The sequence below is a fragment of the Parambassis ranga genome, unplaced genomic scaffold (assembly GCF_900634625.1).
Source record: "Parambassis ranga unplaced genomic scaffold, fParRan2.1 scaffold_66_arrow_ctg1, whole genome shotgun sequence".
NCBI classification, from domain to species: Eukaryota; Metazoa; Chordata; class Actinopteri; family Ambassidae; genus Parambassis; species Parambassis ranga.
The window spans coordinates 184,694-211,902 of NW_021144810.1; the positions used below are offsets into that span (position 1 = coordinate 184,694).

At 41.3% G+C, this 27,209-nt stretch overlaps 1 protein-coding gene across 2 annotated transcripts in view; it reads left to right on the plus strand.

Annotated features, from left to right (window-relative positions):
* Positions 1–26,337, plus strand: part of LOC114431306 (carbonic anhydrase-related protein 10-like) — a 55,943-nt gene extending 29,606 nt beyond the window's left edge. The window contains exons 3-9 of one of the 2 annotated variants that reach the window (XM_028398894.1): positions 1,539–1,681; positions 16,000–16,185; positions 16,415–16,510; positions 17,128–17,200; positions 18,293–18,447; positions 20,661–20,835; positions 24,578–26,337. In XM_028398894.1, the coding sequence (XP_028254695.1) occupies positions 1,539–1,681; positions 16,000–16,185; positions 16,415–16,510; positions 17,128–17,200; positions 18,293–18,447; positions 20,661–20,835; positions 24,578–24,600 (851 nt within the window). In that variant the 3' untranslated portion in view covers positions 24,601–26,337. Of the gene's footprint in view, positions 1–1,538; positions 1,682–15,999; positions 16,186–16,414; positions 16,511–17,127; positions 17,201–18,292; positions 18,448–20,660; positions 21,219–24,577 lie in introns of those variants that run through there. The other variant, XM_028398893.1, reaches the window with a different exon arrangement.
* Positions 26,338–27,209: the final 872 nt, after the last annotated feature.

The window sequence follows — 27,209 nt, forward strand, 5'->3', positions numbered from 1 at the left end:
AAATTTCTTCACCATACTACTTTAAATGCTGGTGATCTGGATGAGTCAGGATCCTGTGAGGAAGCGTTTCCTGTTTTTTATGTGCTTTTTAATGAAGACAATAAAAATGAACCGCTGACATGCTAACTGCTAGCTCTAAGACATCCTCAGCAGCTTGTTGTGTTTCCTCTTTGATAATTAATGGTTGGCTGATTGGTTGAAGTTAACTCATTTAAGACATTAACTAACTGATGGCTCATCCAGTCACTTTAACAGATCGAATCCTAGGAAGACATCCAGATGGTTCTAAGTGGAATCTTGGTCAGATATAGATGTGTAGTCAGGTTACTTTGTATCATGGGATGCCGCTTTGTGTAGTGAATAACTCTGCCACATTAAGCTGTACAAAAAGCACATAAAGTGTTTTGGAAAACTTCTGGTGTAGGGCAGGGGTCGCAGGACTTTCACCCAGGAGACACTTGATTTCTGAGTGCAACACAGCTGCAGTATTTTTAGACCTTTTGCCTGCTGGTGTTGTTTGGATAAGTTTTCGGATACTTGCTAAGTTTTAGTCTGCACAACCTCATGAAGATGCCACATTTGGTTGATGATAGGTCCCCTAGATACGACACATGGTGATGTTTATTCTAACGGAACATGTGGTCGTATTGCCTGAGTTCCTCCGATCATGAGACAGATGCAAAAGCTTAGGATGGTGGGGGTGGTGTAGGTACAGGCAGTGAAGCAGACCGCTCAGGAGCCCAGAGTTAGAGTGCCCCTGACACTGTAAGTCACTCATGTTTGGGTTTACACATTAAAAATACTGGCTAGGTTTAGGCATTAGGGTAAGAGGTTTGGCAAAGATGGCTTTAAACATGTGAATTCATGACGGCGGTCGCCATTTTCAGCTACCATAGTTGCAAGTCCCTGCCATCATGGACATGTGGAGATGCTGCCAGAGAAATACTCACAAATGTTGCTTTTTCAGAGACTGTAATATCGATGTCACATGTTATGTTTTCACAGTGATGGGCTGGGCTAATGGTGCTGTCCCAAATAAAATGTGATTAGCTGCATGAAAAGTGGCTGTTAGCACAGTTTAGCTGAACATACAAGTACATCATCAACAGTACTTTAACTTGTTCTGCAGTGCACAACAAACAGAGTTTGATTTGTGTATTGGGTTTATTCAAAATTCAGCTTTAATCTGGGGTCAAAGACCCGTTGATTTGGCCCCTGGGCTCTTCACTGATTCACACTATCACTGTAGATTATACACAATGAAATCTAGTGGGAGAACTTCCAGACAGACTTTATTAAAGTGTATTCCCCCACCTTAGTTGTACTAGCAGATAATAACCTGGAAACTTTAATGGAAGTTCTTTTTTAGTCAGATTTTAAGCCGTATGTAAATTCAAATCTCCCCAACCTCCCTCATGTCTCCTGCTCCATCGTAATGAAGCTCATCAGTTCACTGCTCTGTTTTTACATTTTGATCTTACAAAACACACACACACACACACACACACTAATTTACTCTCTTTTTCATCTTTCAACAGTCCCATCCTTCTGGGGTCTGGTGAACTCAGCCTGGAACCTGTGCGCCATCGGGAAGAGGCAGTCCCCCATTGATATCGAAACCAGTCATATGATCTTCGACCCCTACCTCACCCCTCTCAGGCTCAACACGGGAGGGCGCAAGGTGAGAACTGACCCCTTTCACGTAAAAAAAACCCTCCCTTAATGATCCTGAGTGACGAGTGCTCATCACAGGACACGGTGCAAGCATGACCGTCCTTCTCTGACAGCTGAGGTTTAATTTATCACAAAGAGACAGGACAGAGTCTTTAAATCAAGACGCTGAGGAACTTCTGTCTGACACAGACTGAGTTTTTCATCCATATCCATTTCTTTAAAATTCCCAGCTGCATTTGACTGCGCTTGGCTCAGGCAAGGCATTACAATTTCAGCCCTTTACACAGAAACCACAGTTAATCTTTATAGGAAAAAAATCCTCTCTAAAGCGCCCTGATTCACAGCAGAAACACAGCTTCTCCTCATGTAGTGCATCACATCCCGGACTCATTTTGGGAATCAGGAGTATATTGTTGTTATTGGCTGTATTTAGATGACGTTGCCTACACGACCAAGACACAGTAACATAAACAAGCTCGCAGTGACGTAGAGTATATGTTCAACACAGAATGATCATCTGACTGAACGCAACTCGGCATGTCTGTGTCACTTTAAGGAGACCTTCAACTACCCTGTTAACAGCTCTTCTTAATACCTAACACTGTATCCAGCATGTCCTAAGAGATTAAACATAAATTAATGCTGATAAACTACAATATTCAATCATTTGCAAAGCTTTTCCTGCTTCAAGAGTAAATTATCCATCTGGCATCTCCATCCTTCAGTTTTCACTGTTCCCTTGAAAGCAGTTCACTGCATTCATTCTCACTGAATGATCGCTCTTAGTGGAACATGCAAAATTGCTGCAGTCCATCATTTTTAATAATCTTATCCTGAAAGTGAGTCAGACTTCAAACTGAAGGTACATTTCGCCATAATGCTACATCTTCCTTTGATTTAGAAGAAAATCCTCCATCTGAATCAGTCATAAATCATTATTACACAACATCATGTGTTTATGAAAATTTGATCACCGCAGGCTGCTTTGATCTTGGCAAAGAACAACACAGTGCGTTGCTATTACTTTTTAATGTTCCCTTAATAGAGGTCCATCATCCAGATTCAGTGTTCCTTCAAAATATGGCTGAGGCTGCCTCATGTTTGATATGATGAGGACTGTAGGTCATGTCTAACCTCTCAGAAACTGTTTGAAAATTCATCACATCTCAGGTTTTGTATGGAGCCTCAAAGGAGGAATACAACAAATATGTTGATTGGTAAAAAGTTTATTCTTTAACCCAGATATTATCTTCCAAATCTTCTGTAGCTGTCAATCCACTTGATTGTACGGACACTCTTTTAAAACGTCAACTTTTAAGGTTGATCTTTGATAGAAGGATGTACCAAGAATTCAACACCAATGGTTAATTTCAGGGCACAGATTGTTGGTGTAAACATGCCATCAGTCCCTGGGAACTGAGAGTATCTCAGACATGCACAGTTCCTACAGAGAAGCTTTGGAAGGTCATAGCTTATCTGGTCCGTGCAGTCCTCTGACTGCTAACCTCACGTCAGCTCTGCCTACACTGTACTGAATCTGATTCCCACATACAGTGCAGTGATTGCTCTTCTGTATGGCCAAAGATGTCAGTGGAATGGTTTTAGAAAAATACACAATAATGAAAGAAAATGCAGTTTCAGTACAGTATTACTGCAACGCTGCAGAGGATTAATGTAAACATAGAAATAATTCAAAATAATATATGTCTCAGTGGAAGGACGCTGTTAAACACTACGGCTGTACACTTTCTCTGTAATAGTGAATAAACAAGGCAACAATAAGGCATAAGTAACAAGTATGACTCCTGTCCTTAACTGTCTTTGTTACGATGCCTTCACTGACATAAGACACTGCATTAGACACTGCAACAAGAGAACTCGATACCTTCAGTCCATTACAATACATACACTCCATGCCTCCATATTCAGTGAAATGATCTTTAGTGCCCCTTTATGTCAGTTTTAAAAAAGATTACAGATGGTTACACACACAAAAAAGCTCTATTTTACAGCTATTAAATGACAAGGACAGGCCACTCAGCCATTCAGCTGCTGCTGTACATTATCCCCAGCTTCTCATGTGAGAGCTTATTATTCCTCAAGTTCTAAAATCAAACTCCTGTAAGCTTAAAAACCAACTGTAAATTGCCTTTTCAGTTACTTCCTATAAAATCAGGACATAATGAGCCCAGAGTAATTTCAATGTTGCGCGAGCATTAAGTTGCTTTGTTATCTTTGTTACATACTAATTAGCACCCTTATGTTTTGTTTGTTTGTATTTTCCCGGGGCTAACAGTGCCCCGCAGGCCACAGAGGATCCTGGAGGGAACATTAGCCCCATCCATGGCCTCTTCAGGAGGTCTGTCCCTGTAATTCCCCGTGAGACTAGCTCATTGTTATAAGGGCTAAGAAGTGCGCACTCTGTTATTCCCCGAGAGAGAGAGAGCAGTGTCAACCACTAATCATGGCCGCCGCAGTTCAGCCGAGGATGGTATGAGATCAGATGAGCAACAGTAGAAGCTCAGGCTCTGTTAATCCAAACCACCGGGGAATGTAGGTCGCCCAGGCTAATGAAATATCTGGATTACTGAAACACTGGCAGAGCTCATTTGAAACACATTTGCATGAGGTTTGTGTTTGTGCACTTCTCTTCATGGTTTAATATGTGACTAAAATAGAACAATTTAAATGTCTGGGTTCTTTGTGTGAGTGATTAAAACTTATAATAAGAATATCTCACGACATATGCTTATTGTTAGTAAATGACATTTAGTACATTTTATGTAAGTTTGCCACAGATTGCTGCAGTTACTTATACAAGCTTATGGATTGAAGGAAAAGTCCACTACAGCTGAGATTCATGCTGATGAAGAGTGAGGGATGGGGACAGCTGGTGGAGTCACTGTCTGCAGCGTCTTCCTTTAGATGACAAATATTTGTAATGTTGATTTTCTTCTAAATTGGGATGAGGGATGAGCATGAAGCAGCACTCACATGTTTCACAATAATATGAAGCAGCATTTCCTGCAGGAATGTAGTGAAGTCATCTAAAATGGACGTACTCAGGTAAAATGCAGGTGTATCAAATTTGCACTTGGCATCAGAAACCAGCTTTGTGTATAAGTCTTGAAAATGATGCTGTAATAAAAAGGGACAATACAATGTGTTCTTCCCTCTGCACAACACCAGCCTGCAGCTTCAACAGTGTAAAAACTCTTAGCACCTTCGGCTCCCCCGGGCCTCAGCATCCAAACTCTGTCTCAGACGTGTGCGCGGTTGGGCTCCGAGGGGGCCTTAATCCAGCCATGCGTCAAATCCGCAATCCATGTTGATTTAACCACACTGGGCTTAACTGGACCAGTCCTGCGGGATGGCTTTAGCCACAGATGTTTTATTGCAGGTCGTGTGCTTTCTTATTTAATAGTAGGTCAGAATTTTCTATTCTTTTGTGGATGCCAGGCCAGATGTATTATGGGAAAGTCATGTAGGATTTTCTCAGAACTGCTTGATGAACTGTGAAACCGTGTTCTCTGGCTTTCCCAGCATGTCTAGAGCTCGGGTGTGTGGGTGGTTTTAGCTCTGTGAGAGGTGTTTTCTTCCATTTATTGTGTGGAAATAATGTCCTCCAAGATTTGAGTTCTGTGACAAAGATCATCTGTATTTCAAGTAACTGTATACTGCTGCATTTAGCTTGATAAACTGCTTCTGTAGACTGTGATCTTAAAGGCACACTGTGTTTGTCACATTATGAATTTGATTTCTTCAGAACCAGAAACTGGTGTTTCTACGTTTTGGGTTGGTGTCTGGTTGGAAGAGGTGGACCCAGGTCTCCTCAATGGTTACAGACCTCTTAGGATTCACCTCAGGAACTGCTGATTATCCTGTAAACAGTGATCAGCCTTTCAGGGTGGGAAATCATCTTACATGGTCTGCAGAGAAACCCAGCAGCTTCAACTAAGGAGAAGCCTCCTCCACCGTGCTTGTGGTGGATTTTTTAAGAAAGTGTTGTAGCCAATTCTAGGTTAAAAGTGGTGGACTTCCTGAGGGTTGGTGGGGTGGTCTGGTTTAAAAACCCCCCTTACTCCTGTTATGTGTCTGATAGGGGACAGATCTCAACTATCAACAGTATCAAAAGGAATATTTTCTGTTATTATGGTGGGCCTAGTTACAGCTTCAAGAGTAATCAGACACTGGAAAACAGCAGTCTGGACTGGATGGATGCAATGGTGGAGACAGCATCCTATGAGTCTATGCTTTGTAGACTAAAGGACAACATGGAGGAAAGGACGTGTCCTTGGGAACATTTTTGGAAATATGCAAAGACTGATAAAAACACTGGAATTAGAGGCTCTCTTGCATTTCACTTAATGGACTGGATTGCTTCCAGCCCATTAAGTTAAGTTTGTTATATGGCATGTCAGAGATAGGTTTTGTTTTTGGTGTAGACTAACTGTTGTATTGTGACCCTATGTTCATTTGTATATATTTCATAAAACTTAATAAAACTTTAAATAAAAAAAAAAAAGAAAGTGTTGTAGCCTATTATACAAAACCCTACCACAGTAATAATACATAACCTATCAACAATCAATCAATCCTCAGCAGTCTTCTGTAGAAAAATTATAGATGAATAACATCAATATATCTTGCCAAGTGCTGCGACACGTAGCCGATTTAGTGACAAAATATCCCATCCAGCTCTGGATGAAGCTGATTTGCTGGTTGTGGGATTTTAGTACAAATTTTTCATGGCTGGACACAAAGGTCATTGCTTTAACTTCTGGCCAGATGACCCAGGTAGGAGCTCTGCCAGGAGTGAACAGCACCTATGCGGCTACTATAGACTGCCACAGGTGTTTCATCTGAGCCTCCACAACGCCCTCCACTCTGTCTGATAATGAAAACATTCAGCACGCTGCTAGTCGACCGTCTTGCCGTACTTGAGCACCGTGAAATCACCCAGTCCGTAGCAGGTTGCTATGACGATTAGTGGACTCATGTTACCTGGAGAACGAAAGAAACAACTGCCACCAGGATGCCAGAATATGTTGAGTTACTTCTTGATGGGGCTGTTTAGTGTGAATTGATATTTTGAAAAGCCAAAGCTGAAAAAACATTAACTAAGAATCGATCCACTACAGTCCACAGAGAAGCATACCTAAAAAGTGTTCTACACCATTCCGTGTTGATATAAAGCGTTCACACAAATTCACGTTGTAATTATTTAAGTATTTAATTTTCGGACTTAAACTTACGCATAATTACGGGTGAACTGTGATGCTGCCAACCCTTGATCCCAGTGTGTGTATATATTTGACTGTGGCTGCACCTGGTGGGGAGAATACAGCTAACTGGGGCATTGTTACCGTCTGAGCTACACAATATTTTCTAATTTATAATGTTTGTATTTTTTTAATTCTGCATTTCTCCTCACCAACACTCAACAGCTATGAAATTGGTTTTTATGTGGCATCTTTACATTAAAGTCATATGAGAAGGCAGGCTTCTCTCTGATGGTCAAGACAAAATGAAGCAGGGTTCTCTACAGGAAGCTGCAGTTAAATCCTCTGAGTCTCGTTTCATGATTAATGCTCTTGTGCATCTGCTGAGTGAGAGCACATAGCATGGCCATCTGTCCTGGTGAGTGTGTGTTTGGGAGTATACTGAGAGGAGGGAGAGATGGAAAGCATGTGTACGGTGATTCTGTGTTTGTGTGTGAAAAAATTCAATCAAAGGATCGAGGGTAAATGTGAGCACGTGTGTTTGTACGAGCCCGGTTTGCTTGTGGGTGTGCGTGCAGGTTAACGAGTCAAAAACCAAGCTGACCGCCTTTGACTTTGTGTGTAGTAGAGTGCCTGTGTAATATCCAGTTATCTGGGCCAGCCTTTTCTCTCGGCCTCTCTAGCTTCTTGTAAGCGAGGTTCCTCAGAAGCTGTTGCACAGCAGATTGGCTGCGTTGGCTCCCGCTGTCAGCAGCAGATTTCTTTGTTGCTTGGAATTTCACGGACAGCCTTTACATGCATCTTTACAGTAAACACTCACTGTTTTCACACATTTATATAGATACCAACACCAATTACTGTAGAAAGTCAGCTACTAAACCTGTACGTTTGGCATGTCAGAAAATAAATACTCTGATACTCCTGTTGAGTACTTATATTTAATAGAGAGTGAACTTTCATTAGTGTGTGTTGTTATATGGATACAGTATAGTCATTTGTGTCATGCATAGATTATGTACTGCAAGCTGTGGTGTCTAGAAACAAGCACTGAGTTGATGTAAAAATCCTTTCTGCTGGTACATAACATATCAAAGACCAGAGGCCTGGTTCCAAAATAGCTTATTGAGCAGATTATCATCCTGGTTGGTTGTTAAATTGTATATATACTAGACCTTAACACCATTCGCTCTGATGTCAATTTAAAATGTAGGTAAATCCCGTCATGTTTGAGTGTAGGCAGACTAGATGCTAACTTTCTCTACAGGGTGTGCACAGACGTCAGTTTCCCCGAGGAACACTCGATCCTTGACCAAACAAACGGCAACATAAGCACCCTTCAGTATGTGAACACAGGAGTAGAGCAGGCATTTAACCTGCTTAACTTAAAGGCAGCTGAACGCGACTTCCTTATTAGATCCTCTCTAAGTTAATAAAGAAGCAGCGTCCAATGAACATTGACATTTGGATGGGAACTGGGTTTACTGGTTTTTGATAGTATCAGATATCAGCAGTGAGAAAATGCACAAAGCCTGAAGGCTTAAAAAAGCCTTGGAACGAAATAAACATGGCATGAATGAATATTCATTTATTTCAATGTTTGTGCCTAAAATATGCACGTTTCATCATCATTACTTAGAACAAATATCTTTACTATATAATGATAATAATAGACAACATCTTAGCAGCTTTTCTCTGCTGTTGGATCAGTTTTTGATGATGATGATGATGATGATGATGATGAGGATGATGATGATCACTGGTGGTATTGATGGACTCATGCCATTTATGAGTTCCTGATTGACTGATTTAATATTGTTCTGGGGAATCTAATAATGTAAGTTTAAAGAACTGGGTGGTGGGCTTGAATTCCACCTCTGCTCCCAGGTTGGATGTTACAAATGTACCTTGCATACATAACAAAATAACTTTTATTTAATATTTGTCACTGGGGACTTCAGATCTTCATTTCAGGGCCAACATACTGGACAGTCTGCATCTGTGTGTTTGTTGTTGTTAAAGTCATTACTTCATTAGTCATACCCATCTCTTCTGCTGACACCAGTACTCACAGGCACACACTCACACTCACTGCGTTCAAACAGTATTTGATCAGTGACAATGATCTCTAACCAACTAACCAAGAGACAATTTGGACATCCTTATTAAACATCTTTTAATTTTAACATGACATTAAATAATGCCATCCAGAGCTGTGCTTCAGCTTCAAGGCCAGGAGACAAATTGCACCCTTCCCCGTGTTTGTAATTAGTGACTGTGTTAAATTTGCATCAACCATTTAGTCTGATTTTTAGTCTGCTTTGAAGAGCATCTGAGTACCCGAGTATGTGATGACGCTCGATCTTGCACTCAAAGCAGGAGTTCATAGATAACTCACACTTATAAGACCGGTTTTTATGTGTGCTTCTAGGTTTTGGGTGTAAAATGATTCGAGAAGAGCTAAAAATCTGTAAATGTGACATGCAGTGGGTATTGGCTGAAAGGCAGAACTTGGATACTTCATGACCTGGATGACAATTCATCCATTATCAAAATTGGAGACAGTGGATTTTCTTATCAAGTAATCATTTCATCTCTTGAGTACTGGTTTGGTTTCAGGGGAAATAATACTTGTCAGAGTCAGGAAAAGCTCTCGGTGAGATATTTTGCTTCCAAATCCCTCAGGATATTCACCCGGCCATGATCACAGGTGCTATTTTTAAAGGACAACAATTGAGTCTTACCATCACTTTTAAAGATGTAGACTTCACCAAGAGTTCAGATGGGTGTTAGAAGACTTAAATCTGCTTATAGAAGATCAACACTGATCTTCAGGAGTTTCTTCACTTTATAAATGAGATGGAGGAGAGAGAGATCACAGGGGAGAAAAGAGGATCCAATCAGATTGACTCCAATGACAGGATGGATGTCAAAAGTTGACCAAATGGGAAAAAATCTAAAGACTGAAAGGAGGTAGTGATTAGGGAGGAGTGTATCAGAGAGCGGGGATAGAAAGAACAAGTCAGGAGGCTGAAAAAGTGGAGAGGTAGAGAGACTGAGAGGAGATGGAAAGAGACAGAGGTGAGCGCGGGGTCATGCAAACAGGGAATTAATCATTTTGACAGCCTATCTGTGTCCCTCTCCCTGCCATTCACACACACATAAATCACATGCTCTCCAGCAGCTACTTAAGCACTTTTTAGCATAAAGCGTTGCAGCACAAAAAAGGCTGGAGACAGTGATAGTTTACTAGTGTGTAACACTCTCTGCGCTCAGTGTTCATCTTCACTTCTACAGTAAGGAATATAAGCAAGGATTTATTCATGAAAATAAATAACGAACATGCGTTATCAACTCAACTGACTCAAAACTAATGGAGCATTTTATTCAGCGCCCTCTAGTGGTGAATTTAAATGCTGCTTAGATTAAACACATCCATCCACTGCATTAAATACATTTAACAAGCAAAACTTCAATCTGTCTCAAGTTTCTCTGCCTTCTTAACTCCTTTACTTTCACTATAGTAAGTAACACAGTGGGTAAATGGTCTGTATTTATACAGCCACTATAGTCAAAGTACTTTGGACTGGGAGCAAAGCCCAATCTGCCTAGGGACACGTAGGCATGTCAGGGCACGACCGACTTAATGGTGAGTGGACTACAAGCCCCCTTGGACACTTTCAGTGCCCTCACACACAGAAAGCTGGACAATGGACAAACAAAACCAGATTCCAACAGGATGATCAAACTATCAAACAGTTCGCTTCTGACTTCCCAAAGTATTTTATCAATATATATAATATAATATGTAATATAATATTAAAGTATATTCTTTTTTCAAATCTTTAAACTCAACATACTCCTTTCAAAATAAACTTTAGAAGTACTATGTTCTTTGCTGGTATTTGGGTGCAAACAGCAGAACATAATTACATTTTGGAAGTTCACGTCACAATAAAAAAGATCAGTGCTGCTGAAGATGAAACGGTAAACATGTTTTTGTGTGGATTAGCCTGGTAAGAGGCACTCAGCCATGCAGCGTTGTGTCTTCATCATGTGCACGTAGCCAGAGATCCCAGAGGGTGAGAATGGTTGGAAATCGCCGGCCTCCAGCATAATGCTGCGAAAGAGCAAGCGAAGCAGAGCTTTCTACTCACCGTCCTCCAGCAGGATAATTATGCCCATAGTGTCAACAGAGGGATAGCCAGAGAGCTTGTTTCTAATAGATACTGACAGAGCAGAGGACTTAAATTAAAACCTCGGCCCTTACTGTGTGCTCATTGAGTTGCATGCATTATGCAGCGGCCTATTACAGCCCAGGCCCAGGTGGGACCGATCACTTTTCCTCCTTTAAATATTAGCATTTCCCTCAGTGTTGCTCTGAGGAGCTAGAACTCCTCCTAACCCATTTCTCTATCAACCCAAAAGTGATTCTGTGTCTCTCTTCCATCCATTTCACTCTGTCAATCATTAGTTTGCCTAACTTCTGCCGTGTCCATCATGTCTTTCCTCTGTGTTAGTTCTGCTAATTGTCTCTCACTTTGGTTCTATCCTACTGGATGTATAATTGTGAACACTGACCGACTCTCCGTCATTGTCGGTATCCACTTCTCTTTCAATTAATTCCTAGTGTGAGGCGTCTGGTTAATGGTATGCAGTACGGTCCTTCCATCTAGAACACTTTAATTACAACTATAATCCATAACATAAAAGTATAGGCTGCAGTTCTACTTCCATCTGTTCTCTGCAGCAGAGCTTCATGTATGATGGATCCATGTAATGTATATCTGAGTATATGTATACATTATAATAATGTTAGGCCGCTTTTTGTTCTTTCTGTTCTTCTGTCTCATTTGCCACAGACTGCCCAAGTCATAAATCTGCACTAATTGCAAATTCAGTCTCTCAACAAAGCAGAAGGGTGTGAACTGGGTAGGGTTGGGCGTGAGTCCCTCAGCCTCTATAGAATGCCAAAGAGAAAGAAAACCACATTCAGTGTCGCATTGACATTTGTAACAATGCTAACAACAAATAATACAACCTCGGATCAGAGCATAGTTAAAGTCAAATATTATTTATCCACATAGAATTCTAAACAGAGCCTTTTCACACTACTGGTTCCTTTATCTGAAACTTAAATGTGTCTTTAAAAAAGTGATTGCTGCCTAAGCATGCTAAGGTTATTCCAATTTCTTTATTACAATTAGAAAAAATAGGGCCTGAATAATAATATACCCCCGGGGTCTCCTCCCAGTGGGACATGACAGGAATGTCCCACTGGGAGGAGACCCCGGGGAAGACCCAGTGTAGAGAGACTATGTCTCTTGGCTGGCCTGGGAACGCCTTAGGGATTCCCCTGGAAGAGCTGGAGGAAGTGTCTGGTGAGAGGGAAGTCTGGGCTCCCTGCTTAGACTGCTGCCCCCGCCACCCAGCCCCAGATAAGGTTGAAGATAGATGGATGGATGGATGGATAATAAATGATACTTGTTGCAGATTGAGAACAGTAGTATTGTTTTACATGTATGCTGTGAACAAAACATTTGGTGTCTAAATCTAACCAAACAGCATCTACAAGCTTAAATGAATGGTCCAACCCTGCACATAAAACCCAGCTGAATCCTTCTGTTTCTTTATATTTCTGGACAATAGGGTTCAATAGGGTTCACTGGCTGAAAGCTAGCAGAGTCAGTTGAAGGTTAATTGTGGTATTTTCACTCGTTTTAGTTGCATCACTGTGGGGATCTAGTATTTTCAGAGGTTAACTTGTAGCTAACACAGTGGCTCAGGTGGCCGAGCGGGCCGGGATCCACTTCTGCCACTGTTGGTGCTTTTGAGCATAAGTACCAGTCATTTACCATCTCAGCCAACTTTATTCAAGTATCAGAGTAAATTGCCTTTGACACATCTAAGTTTCTGATGTTTCATGTTGAATGCACTCCTCTGAGGTTTACAGATAAACAAACACTAAGAGATTCTTTTAGTGTCTGCAGGGTTTGAACATGCTGCGAGATCCTCATTAGATTTCATGTCCACCACTGCAACCACTCACCCATCACATCTTTCTTCTTCCTCAGTTTCATCTCCTCTCTCTTTATTAGTCTATTTTCCATCCTGACCTCATCTTTCGTTCCCTCAAATTTCCATCTCGTTCTCTATCCTTGTATTCAATCTTCTTTTTCTTTCACACATTCTGACGGTGCCTTTTTGACAGTACTCTCTCATAACTCTTCCTCGAGTCTTGTTTTATTTATCGACCCCCTGTCTCACCTCTCTCTCTCTCTCTCTCTCTCTCTCCTCTATACATTTGATTCCATCACATACTTGAAGAAAAAACAGAAGAAGGCTTTGAAGATTGCCTCATGCCGGTCTGGTCTTTCAAGACCACACATCAAACAGCATTAACCTGTTTGTACTCAATTACCTAAAGAGTGATTTGATTTGTTTTTTGTCAACCCTGGTGCTCCCCCTTGCAGTTGCTAAAGCCTACCTGCTGTGTAACAACCCAATCATCTGCAGTTTTGTTGCAAGAAGCAGAAATCACTTGAGATCTAACTGCCCGTCCTGCTCAGCTCTGCTAGTAGCAGCTGCTCCTCCCCTGTAGCTTCAGAGGCAGCCATGCTACAGAAACAATGCTCTTCACAAAATGAACTGTGTGTTTCATATGCTGTTGTGCTTACATGCCTTTTTCTCCCCAGTGAGCCTTGTTGGATAGATTTGTGAAATACTGGTTGAGTATGGGGACTAATATAATATTACACAATCATGTATAGCACTCCATCTCAAGCCAACCTGCGAAATGAAGCAGAAGTGCTAAAAAGTGGCTGAAGCGGAACCATTGACAGTAAAAACTATGGCTGAAGCTACTATACCCTGACCTGTTTGTTTCTGAAGCAGGAAACTCACACTGTGATTTGCTGACCATCACTCAGTGACCGGTGAGTGACAAGTGGATACTATGTTGCCCATAGGAGGATTAACCTAGACAGGGTTAATCCAAGCCACCACAAGTTCAAAACTTGTAATTTAGAAAACCTGTGGATGGTTCAGCCATTTCTTTTGTGATGCTCCAAGCACTCAATTCTGCGCATTTTAGAGTTTTGTGTAAGACTTAAAAGTCTTAAATGAGGCTAAGTTAAAGCTGCTGACCTCCAAAAGTTTCATTAAGACGTGCAACCTGACATGTTGCTGATATGTGAGCTCATGACACCAAGCTGTTTAGAAACATGTTGCCATTTAATTCTAAACTCTCCAAACCATCTTGTCCGTAGGAGCTGTGTTAGGGTCAGCTGGGAGATAGAAATCCCTCCACTAAGACCTGGGTCGTTGCCTGGTAGACCTCTAAAGGAAGGCTCCCAGGAAACTGAATCCCCTCAACTGCCTTTTAAAATGAGTGCACTCAGTCCTCTTTGTCCACCAAACTCCTAATTAGTTTGTAGTCCAAGTGGATGTTTGTGCCAAATTTGAAGAAATTCCCTCTGGTGTTTCTGAGATATTGAAGTATCGAGAGTTTCACGGACATGCTGCCAACGCACGTCCTTACACGAGCCTCAAATATCCCCACATATGGTACGTGGCATAAGAGAAGGTGCCTCGTTTCGTGCTTCCTGTAACTGAACCTGCAGAGTGACGTAGAAGAGTAAGATTCATCCAGGCGTTTTTAGATGCTAAATCCTCAGCTCTTTTAAAATAACGTGTTTTTCTATAAGGATTATGCTGTGAATAGATTCCAGGCTGGTGAGTAATTGTTTAATTTCATACTACCCCAGCAGTAGCACGTCACAATTAACTGAGGCAGAGTGCTTTCTCCACATTTATTATATGCAATCAGCAGTAATGAATATGTGAATGCTGCAATGCCATATAATATGTATGATGAATTTGGTTGGCGTGCACGCGAGTAAAGAGCATTAATGGTTTATGTGTTGCCAGGGGCGTCACAAGGAGCTGACGGCATACAAAGCCAGGGCTGTATGAGCAACAGGCAAAGCTGTTTAATCCACTTTATTTGTCATACACAGTAAATATAGAGAAATTTGTTCTGTTACACGACCAAACATGGCACAAGGACAGCCACCCTGCTCTGAATGCACAGCGGTGCTGTAGAGACGCAGTTAACAAGGCATCAGTCAGGCCCGGCACAGAAAAATTAGATCTGAATCTACAGTGACAGTCACAGTTTTCTGATAGCATATTTTGAAGCCTGGCGAGGAAAGGCACATGAATATGAGGATAAATGAATCTTGGATTCTGTCATTTGGCTCAGTTTTCCGTTAAGCCTTTCAAAAGCCTCATAGAAAAAAGTGTTAAATTATACATACTGTGTTATGTATGGAGGAGAATGGCTGACTTTCTGATTTTTCACTTCACTTTTTTCTTTGAATTGAGCCTTTTTAGTGACTTCTTACTATAATTAAGCCTCAGATTTCCCCTTTTATCAGATTTTCTAGGCATTATTATTACTTTTTTTCTTAGAATATTGTCTTTAAACACAGAATTGGGTCAGAATTCCACATATTTCTCAGATGTATGAGAATTAATTATAAAATGATTTGAAGACATCAGATATTGATTAAACTTTAACTCTAATTAAGCCTTGCTTATTTACAGTACATGAAGACAATTTGTCTGTCCTCACAGCATGCATTGCTCTGCTTATATATCGTATCATAGCCTAATATGAATATCCAGAGTGAACAAGTGAAGTGGAACTGTCCTCTTGTTCCATAATTAAACCAAGTCTGCTCACTAAAGCCTCCTTAAAAAAAAATATGGAGGGGGCGGAAAAAAATGAGGTTATGGAACGTGTTGCTGTTTCTATTCTGCATTTTGTCTGCAGACAAAGCGGGTGTAGTTCTGTAAGTGGGCCATGGCACTGGGGGCAGTGGGATTACCCATGTTAAAAAATAATAAAAAAAGTGGCTCATTAAGGCACTCTGGGGTTAAAAGTGGAATACTTGGAAACAAATCATCATCATAATAATTAACACCCACATCATAACAGTTCAAAATGTTTAAATATTACAGTGCTTGGTCATTAAAACATACTGTGCTGAATGTTTGCATCCTTAACACCCATCTCTGTTATTTTCTCTGGTATTCTCTGTAGATGGGAGGCACCATGTATAATACAGGGAAGCATGTGTCCCTCCGGCCAGACAAAGCCCACCTGGTGAACATCTCGGGCGGCCCGCTGGGTTACAGCTACCGGCTGGAAGAGGTCCGCCTCCACTTTGGGAGTGAAGACTCCCAGGGTTCGGAGCACCTTCTCAACGGACAGGGCTTTCCCGGAGAGGTCAGGAACTTTACTGAGGGGCAGTTTTAATTAATTGGATTAAATTACATAAAGACTTGTGTTTACACAAAAAGAAAGATGACCTGACTGCCAAAATTGTGAAATGGTGTGATTTGTGTGTCTGTAGAGTTTTTGGATCTGTATGGAGTGCTCAAGGTTTTGTCTCTATAGCCAGAGAATGATCACAAAACTGATTATAGTTTAACTTGTGTCATTGTCTCCTTCTCAGGTTCAGCTGATCCATTATAACCAGGATCTGTACGCCAACTACAGCGAAGCTGTGAGGAACCCTCATGGCATTGCTGTGGTCTCCATCTTTATAAAAGTATGTGTTTGCCTTCATGGAAACTGAGTTTTGGGAAAGGAGGTGTCAGGACTCAAAATAAGTTCCAAATAACCTCGACCAATGGAGGATGGCACGTCACAGGGCTCTAGACTAACTTTTTGCTTAACATTCTTAAACTAGTCAACCAGTCTGCATGTCAGAAATCCACTTATCTTCTACTGTATGTCATGTCTAACAGACATGACATACATTCTCTTCTCTCGTCTTCCTCACCTTCTCTTTTTGTCTCATCTCTTTCTAAAGCTTCAGCAGAACCTTTTCATAATGTCTGTTAGAGGAGGAAAGACGGTGTTAGCTGGTATATTGTATGCAAACATCATTCTGGCAGACCATGCTCTGCTGCAGCAGGATAATAACAACAAGTCCGAGAGTTTAACTCAAGGCCACTAGGCTCTAGATGTTTCACCACTTCAGGTGGCTTCTTCAGTTTAGCTCATATTTCAGTGGCTGTATGACATATGGTGGATTTAAAAACATAACCTGGATTATGGATTGTCATTATTTTGATGCATGGGTAGCAGTGTGTGTTTGAGTGAGTGGGTGTACTGCTGTTTGCGATGAATATTTGATCCTCCTCCCTGTTTGTCATCCCTCAGCTCTCTGAAAACTCCAACGCCTTCCTCAACCGCATGCTCAATAGAGACACCATCACCAGAATTAACTACAAACGTAAGACACATACACACACACACACACTCTTGTCTCTAGACAAGCTAATTCTGCAGGGCACCAAGAGAGCCCACTGATTCTTCTTTAGGATGTCTTTTGCTTTTTCTCTCATCTTTAAACCTGCAGCACAGGTCTCAGTGAGTCTATTTCTAACTCCTAATCCTGCTACACAACAGTTCACTCCTCATAATGTAGACTACACTGTTGTTCTGAATACTGTAATAGGACCACACACACACACACAGGCAGTTTCCAATGTTTTCCTTCAGCAGAATGCATTCTTAATTGCATACAAATCAGCGCTACATTGCCAAAATCTGTTTTCCAAACTCTGCTGTGAAGATGTACAACCCTCTGGAGAATTCCTTCCCTGTTAATGGGGCTAAACATAGCAGAGCTCAACCTCGCTCTCTCACACACACACACAGGAACTTGTTTGTGTCAGACACTACTTACCTACAGTATATCTATAATCTGCAGACATACCGGTACACTAACCTGAACTCAACCTTCTGTGTGAAAGGTTTGGGGATCAGCAGTTGGTCTCCAGTAGTCCCTACAATGCATTTCTTTTTTGTTCACGCTGATTACAGAAAAGAACACATAAGCAACACATTTGTTTATGAGGCAAACCATTCCTTTTTAATTGGTCCAAACTTTATAAATTCATATCCTTACACAGAGGTCTAAACACACAGACATGTGTGTATCTTTATGGGGACTTTAGGAAATTACAATTTGGAGGCAGAAATGATGGTTTTAAAATAGGAAATGTGACCAAAATAAGGTCATTTCTCAAGAGTTAAGACTCTGCCAGCTTCTGTCCCATTCAAAGGTCTTCAGGCGTGTTTCCCCAAAAAGTCCAACCTTACAGTATGAATGTTAGAACATTTTTGAAGCAGGCTCGTAGCTAAATAAAACAGCTAGTCATGGGAGGCTAAACTTCAGTAACACTGCCCAGTAACAAAATGGTACTATGTATTTGCAAACAGGCACAATATACCATTTATTGCATGCCTTCACTCTTCCCTGCATTCCTTAATATAACATTCGTCACACACGTTCTCTCCTTCCTTCTTGTTATCTCTCTAGATGATGCATTCTTATTGATGGGCCTGAACATAGCTGACCTCTACCCTGACACAATACGTTACATCACCTACGAGGGCTCCATCACCATTCCTCCCTGTTATGAGACTTCCACGTGGATACTCATCAACAAGCCAGTCTATGTGACACAGATGCAGGTAAGCGATGGTAGCAGGATACGTAAATATGTGGGAAAAACCACATGCATTATGATGACTGGGGCAGAAAAGCAATTTCTCATTTCTCTATCAGCATGGGACATAAACATCTCTGAATTGTAAATTAGAACTTAATAATCTGCAACTGAAAGCATCTGTTTTTCCCTGTGCTATGAATAAAAGAGGCAGTGTTGTAACAGCCTTGTTATGAAATAAAATCTATAGACACAATGAAAAAAACAAAACCCATTGAAATGTTATATGGAACCTATACAAACAAATGACTGAAGTACCAAAGGAGTGGAGCCAGGCTCTGGAGTTTGTGTGCTTGATGCTGAATTTTGGAAATATCCATGACTGCATTTACCATGTGGAGCTGCTGGATTCCCATGGTGATTAGGACTGGATACCCTTCACATTTCAACTGAATACCTGGAATTTGATACGGGTACCAGTTTTTTAAAGATTTTGCTTTCTATGTCACTGTCTGACATCGTTTCTCATAGTTGTCATCACCATGTGTTTGTTATCCATCTTCAACCACTTATTCAATTCAGTTCAATTCAATTCAGTTTTATTTATATAGCGCATATTACAATCAGACATTGTCTCAAAGCGCTTCACAGGAACCCCCCTAAGAGCACTGTGGCAAGGACACACTCCCTTTAAGAGGAAGAAACCTTGAGCAGGACCCGTCAACTTAACTTAACGTCAACTGACAGCAAGATGAAACAGTGATTATATTGTAATGATATCTATATATATCGTCAGTCCATAAGTAGGAATAGTCATTTGGTAGCAAAGATGAGCAGCAGGGGCTAGTGAAGTCGATGAGCACAGGAGAGATCAGGGACCAGACTGCAGGTCAGTATGCAGGTCTTGAGACCTGCAAAGAGAGAGAGCGAGAGCGAGGCACAGAACTACGAGGAAGACAGTGAACACAGATTATGAGACGATATTACCCAGTATGATCCAGACTAAGGAGAGTGGAGGAGAGGTCAGAGGGTGAGGGGGAAACTGCTCAGAGGATCGTGTTTGTGCCCCCCGACAACGTAGAGCAAGACGTTATTCGGGACCGGCTTGCGAAGGCAGCAGTCTAAGCATTTCCAGGCCAGTCGGGAGACATAGTCTCTATTCCCCAGGGTCTCCTCCCGGTGGGGCATACCCGAAACACCTCCCCAGGGGAAGTTCAGGGGGCATCCGAAGCCCACCCGAGCTCAGCTGGCTCTTCTCGATGTGGAGGCGCAGAAGCTCTACTCTACCGAGCTCCTCACCCTATCTCTAAGGGAGCGCCCAGCCACCCTTCGAAGGAAACTCATTTCGGCCGCCTGTATTCGCGATCTCATTCTTTTGGTCACAACCCAAAGCTCATGACCATAGGTGAGGGTAGGAACGTAGATTGGCCGGTAAATCGAGAGCTTCGCCTTTTGGCTCAGCTCCTTCTTCACCACAACGGACAGAAGTTGCACCAATCCACCTATCAATCTCCCACTTGTGAACGAGACCCTGTGATACACAAACTCCTCCACTTGGGGCAGGAGCTCTTCTCTAACCCGAAGAGAACAAGCTGACTTTTTCCAGTCGAGATCCATGGCCTCAGACTCAGAGGTGCTGATTCTCATCCCAGCCGCTTCATTGATGATTGGCTGATCACTCATCAATGATGTCATTCTTGTCGATTGTTTACATTGAAGTTGTAGTGCACTCTACTGGACAAACGATGTAATGACACTATATATACAATACCCCAAGCACCTGTTTTAGCATTAAAGGTTTTCCTATTTTGACAGCTTACATTACATATATATATATATATATATATATATATATATATATATATACGGTGCTACAAATCAGATATAATCTGCGCTCCTTAGATAAAAGATAGCGTCGATGTGCAGCACTCACCTGCATTCATCAATGTAATCGACTCCCACCCACCATCTACTCTGAATACCTGCTCTCACATTCATGTGCTACGTTCTCACATGTCCACCACCTCTTTGCAAATGTTCCCTTCTCTATTGCAATTTTTGCTTCTTAGGCATCCCCCTGGTCAACATCTCCCCTGTCAGACAGACTTTAATAATACATTCAGGTTTACATTTGTGAAAACTTTGATCAATGGAACCTATTTGATTTTATTCTTGTTGAACATGTTTACTGCATTTACTGGCAAAGGAGGAACCTGGTAACCTGTGTACATCCCACAGATGCACTCCTTGCGCCTCCTCAGCCAGAATGAGCCCTATAAGATCTTCATGAGTATGAGTGACAACACCCGTCCCACCCAGCCTCTGCTGCAGCGCTGCATCCGAACTAACATCAACTTCAGCAAGCAGGGCCGCGACTGCCCCAACAACCGCGCCCTCCGCCCACAGTACAGAGGTAATACAAAGGATGGACATCAATAATATCAGAGCTTAATGCCAAAGCAGATCTCACTTGTTCACTTATAAATAACCATGAAGACGACACTTAATCTCTGTAATGCCATAATGTTTTACAATAGATATGAGGCAGATACATTTTTATAGGAGTTACACTCAGACTTTAGACACACTTCGGCTTCAGTCAGCACTCCTCTGAAAAATTAAAGCAGCCATGTCAGTTGGGTTGGTGTTCTGCTTCAGACGTGACTGACACAATGAATCACTTAGACAAAGATCACAAGGAGTGGCAGCTTTACAGTGATTCACATTACAGCTCTTCACAAATGATTGCAGTTTGCAAACTGTAGATAAATAAGACATCTGGAGGGCTCATGCTCAGAAGCTTGTGGTTTGTTTTGATTAATGAAAAATTCAAAGTGTGTCCCAAGCCTCAGTTACAATATGTGCACCACAAAGTTGGTGTAATGAGCACTTTTATAACACAAAGTGTTCCTTCAAGCAGGCTGTAAAGACAAGGTTGGCTTGAAATGTTAGTACCACAGCTTATGGCTGATGTGATTCCTCTCTGTCTAAAAAACCCACACAAGGTGCTCTGTTTAACTTTAACCTGCATAACCTTGTTCTGCTTTTAAAAGCTGCTTAGCAACCCACCTTCATCCTAGCTAGCTCTCCCAATCTGGTGTCTGACTTCATGTCATATCTATCGTCTGCTTTGTTCTGATAAACCCGCCTTAGGCTTTCCATGCATGGTGCATGGAAGGGCATGCTGTAGTGTGCTATTCACAAATGTAGTGGAAGACCTGTCAGAGGCAGACACATTCTTACTGTTAGAAACACTTTTGGTTGAGGTGAGGCACATCAATAGTCCTGTTTTTGTGATGAAAAAGCTTTGTACTACATGTAACAGAATGGAAAGCATTATAGCAGTCAAACTGACATCAGCATGCCCACTTACCTTGGACAGTCTCCTGCTGTGTTCATGCATCAACACAATCTGACTTTTATTCTGGGGGCTTGGCGGCATAAAGTGCGGTTAATCTCTGAGAGACGTTTGTGTTCATCAGAGGAGAAGTTTGGCTTTGCCCCCCAGGTTGAACTAGTTTTTTAAAATGTTATAAATATTATTTTTACGTTTAATATTAAAATGCAGGTGTGAGATTATTTGATAATATAATGGTAATGACTGCTGTTTGGAGGGGCCCCTCATATTGTTTGAGTCCTTGCCTTGGTCCACAGCTAAAATCCTCCACTGAGGTTTAAACATACACTTCCACCAGCTGATGTATGGAACATTCCAGTAAAACAGGGCTATTACAAGTTGTGTTTTTAAAGTCTGATCATCAGGTTTGTAATGTTGTAGGAATTACCCAAGGAGAACAAGCAACCTGCAGGATCTGCTGCTTAGCGTCTTGGTGTCAGACACCACAGGGGACCTTCAGAGGTCTTGTACAGTTCTGGCTCACACAAATAAAACTACTGTAGAAACAGCAGATGTCTCTCAAGCTATTACTGACTGCAGTGATCTAAAACTGAGGAAATGCAGGAAGTAGTTTTTTTGTTGTTGTTGCTTTTCAGAACCAGACGACAGGAGGGTGTGCATTAATTAAGGCAATGAAAAATCTCATTAAATGTGATAATTAGCCAACATGATAGAGTACTTTTAGAACAAATTATGACGGAGTATTGTACTGCTGCACAATAGCTAAGAAAGCATTATCCCTGGATTTTGCTGGTTTTATTATCTTGTCCTTACATAAGCCTGAAGCACACTGTAGTGTAATGTACTGCGTCATCTACATTGTTGTGTTTCGACGCGCTTGGAGAAGCCTTAATGTGCAATTGTTCAACAAAGAGGGTGTTGGTTAGTTTGTTAGAGTGAATGCAGAAAGTCAGCATAAGGTGGTTGTAAGTACAGAGACACGCTTGATCATTAAAGTAGCAGACACATGGTTGAGAATGTGAAAATAGCGAATGAAACAGAGAGGAGGTATCTCCTGGGAACAAAATGAAAGGTGACACACATGAAAATGAAAACAACAGGATGTCTCTGTGGACCTGTATTGTCTATTTGTACAAATGTAAAACTGGAAGCTTGTGGTTGGTGGTAAAAAAAAAAGAAAAAATTACAAAGAAACATACAGTAGCTGTTTGTGTGGTTATGTTTGTGCATACATGCTTTGACCACAAGATCCCACTCATGGTCCAAACACTCAGTGGTCCCTGCTACAATGAGTGTGGATGTATTACATAGAGAGTGCAGGAATCCTTGCATCCTTCAGGAATAAATGCACCCAACAGCCTCTCCTGTGCGCTCCGAATATCTTTGTTATTGATCCAGTCGAGCCCAGCGCGCTCTCAGCAGCATCAAATGGATTTCATGGCCTCTGCTTTCCTTTGATATCGGCTTGTTGTAATACAGAGACCCCAGCAGTCAAGGTCAAAGTAGACATTCAGACCAACAGGTAGAACTGACACATTGTCCAAAGGGGGGTATTTAAACGTGTAATAGGACAACGTAATTTGCTCTCCTGTAAAGAACCCCAGTGTTATCTGCTCCACTTATATTTACACTAGCATGGTACTGTGTTAGGCTTATATTTATGTGAATTTATGTGATTTAAAATCATGGAAGTCATCTGATTGGACCCAAAATAAATCATACTGGTAGGATGAGAGAATAGTTCTGTTTTCAAAACGCAAAATGATGTGTAGGCATCTCACACTAGAGTCTGAGGGGCAGATTTAATTGCAAAATCTGCACCTCTTCAGTGCCTAATGATAATGAAGTGTGTGTGTCTGTGTGTGTGTGAACTAAATATGCAGGAGTCGTCTTTCATGTCACAAAAGGCTGTTTTTGTCTTTTATTTTTTTGAAGTCTTTCTGTAAGAGCTCCTTTAAAAGAAAATTGGGCATAAATTAGGAATACACCCTGTTCTCCAGGCACCCCCACTGACTATATACATCTCATTTGAGCTCCTAAAAAATTACACATCAAAAAGCAGATTCTCTTCTCTTTCCTTGGTGCATTGCAATACGATGTTAATGTCCATCTAAAACAGATTGGGAATTGAAGGCTATTTCATCATTCAACCCTAACCCTAACCCTTGCTTTCTTTCGCCTCACAACCTCCAAAACCTGAGGCAACCTTTCATTCTGTTTTCTTATACTCTGCCCATCGGTACTAATTATGGCCTCTTCTCTCCTCTTCTCTCTTCTCTTCTCTCTTCTCTCTTCTCTCTTCTCTCCTCTCCTCTCCTCTCCTCTCCTCTTCTCTTCTCTCTTCTCTCCTCTCCTCTCCTCTTCTCTTCTCTCTTCTCTCTTCTCTCCTCTCCTCTCCTCTTCTCTTCTCTCTTCTCTCTTCTCTCCTCTCCTCTCCTCTCCTCTTCTCTTCTCTTCTCTCTTCTCTCCTCTCCTCTTCTCTTCTCTCTTCTCTCCTCTCCTCTTCTCTCTCCTCTCCTCTTCCTCTTCTCTCTTCTCTCCTCTCCTCTTCTCTCTTCTTCTCTCTCTCTCCTCTCCTCTCTCTCTCCTCTCCTCTCCTCTTCTCTCTCTTCTCTCTTCTCTCCTCTCCTCTTCTCTTCTCTTCTCTTCTCTTCTCTCTTCTCTTCTCTTCTCTTCTCTTCTCTTCTCTTCTCTTCTCTTCTCTTCTCTTCTCTTCCTCTTCTCTCTTCTCTCTTCTCTCCTCTCCTCTTCTCTTCTCTCTTCTCTTCTCTTCTCTTCTCTTCTCTTCTCTTCTCAGTGAATCAGTGGCTCTTGAAGTAAAAGATAAAAACAGACGTGAAGTGAAACTGCGGCACAGCGAGAGGGAAGGCGGGAAAATCATTCAAGTCTATTTCACACTGCCGAGCCGACCTAAATGGAAAAAGCACAAGAGCTGCCCTGTACTAAAGACAGCTTAACTAAACTGATGTCAGCTGAGCTCAACTGAACTCCGGCCGCCTACACATCCACAGTCCAGCACAAGTCATGGGGCCTGCACAGCTATCTACTGAGTGAAATAGACCATAAGGACTCTGATGTCTGCGCTCTGTTGTGTTTTTCATTTGTTGTGTGAACTTCAAAAAGCTGGATGTATGAAAGCTCAATCATTTTCTGGCTGGTTTTCAGAGGGGTGGCTCTTATCTGAACACCGTGATCATCACCTGTCCACATTCAAATCCCGGCTTCGGAAGGCAATTATGAAAACTATCATCCACTCACTGGAGGAATTATTACATTTCCACTGATGATGCGTACCCCCGGCAACAAAGACTCACCAAGCTGTGATGATGTGATACATAAAAATATGCCGGTCCTCCTGATATCAAATGGTAACTGAAGAAGGTAATTTTCAGAGAGAATGAGTGAATTCCAGGTTACATAGCTGGAGGAGGTGGAAACAGAAGGAGAGACTACAAGTCTGACATTTTACAGTCCTGAACAGATGGAGTCACTGGAGATCTGAAAGGGATAGGTCACTCACTTTGCATGATTTTGAAAAAGTTCACTCATCCTTGTGGTATTTAATTAAAATGTGGTGACTGAGTTCATCTCATGTCAGGTCACTGCTTTTCACAGCGACATAAAGGGCAGACTCCTACATACACATATAAAAATATACAATTAAAAACTACACATTTGCTTAACGTCTCGTACATCAACATCTTTTGGTAACTTCGCAGCTGTGACAACACCTGACACATCTGTCAGCCTTTGGATTTCTGTTCAATATTTCTGCATAAATATATATATATCCAAAACATCGGCTGATTAAAGGTTTCCTCACATGAACTTCAGGTCCAGGTACATTTATTTATGTATTTATTTTTTCGTAAAATGATTTGCAAATTTGTTGTTGTCTTGCTGCATGACCCACTTTGTCTTCAGAGAGTTTCCTTGTCAAATATAATAGTACCACCACCGTGTTTAACAGATCAATATGTTCATATACTGGAATGCACTGTCATTCTTTCTCCCAATATCAGACTTCTCATTTAAGACAAATAATTCTTTTCTGGTTTCATCCACACATTTTTCCCAGCAGCCCTCTTGTTTGTCCATGTGAGCTGTAGCAAATTGCAGATAGCACATGGTGGTTATTCAGTGTTCTCCTGATGGTGGATTCATGAACATTAACATCAGCCGATGTGAGAGAGGCCTTTAACTGTTCAAAGGCGACCCTGAGTTCCTTGGTAACCTTTGTTTTTGGAGTACAGCTATCAGTGAATTTCCTCCGTTTGTACACAGTCTGTCTGTCAGTCTGTGGATTTGTGGAGTCTAAACTCTTTACAGATGGTTGTATAACATTTTCCAGCCTAATTAGCATCAACAATTGTTGTGAATTGCGAATGAGGTCCTCAGAAATGTCCTTCGACACTTACACAAACACACGACACAGACTCTGTTGTCTAAGTAAGACAGGACGATCAGCTGATGTTTTGGGTCATATTTATGTAGAAATATTCCACAGAGAACTTACAAGCAGCACTGTACCAGCTGTTGTGTGAATTAGTTTGGTTCTGCACTACAGCTTTAAAGATGTTTTTGCAATATTCTTGTAAAATTACAAAATCAGTTCATCTGCATCCTTATAAAAGTATATATTATTTATTATTTGAATTTCTTCATACTAGCAGTCTGCCTGTAATAGAACCACCTATACTCAACAACTCAAAAATATTTCAGGGTGCTGTTTTTAACCTTTTTGCTCCACCCACCTGCCGATCAGAACTGACGAAGAGATCCATTCAGGTAAAAGACACTTTTACAACACTCATAATTTGAATTCATAAACATGGGTGCATGTTATGGTTGAATGTCATGAATTAAAAAAAAACACACAACTGGCCACTAGCTTGTTGGATTGTTTAAGTTTGCTGTGATGTTGTATGTCATGAAGGAAGCGATGCTGGGTGTTTGTTTGTTTCATGTTCAAAATTTAACACTGTAGTAATAAATACTGTAATGGGGTGGAGAACGCAAATTCATTAATTAACAAAGAATTATCAAAAAAAAGAGATGATATTATTTCCTTTGGGGTCACCTGAAATGAGACTCAGTGTACTTCGGGTGGTATGTAGATGCGAGCATAAGCTGGATTACAGAGGAAACCTTGTTGAACAAAAATAAATCCTGTTGTATGTTTAATAATTGTGGAACTTGTGTACTTAACCCAGGTAAGATGTAGACCCCCTTTCACATTCAAAAAAACCCACAAACATCTGGATTTTGTCTTCAGTGTGAAAGGGTTTTGACTTTATTTATCAACTCAGGGTCTACATCCAAACAGCTACACTCAGGTGAACTCAAATTTTATTCACTTTTAGTTTTACAGTTAAAGCAGTTTAAAGTGACGGTTTGGCCTTGGTACCCGATACAAACTGTCAGTGATA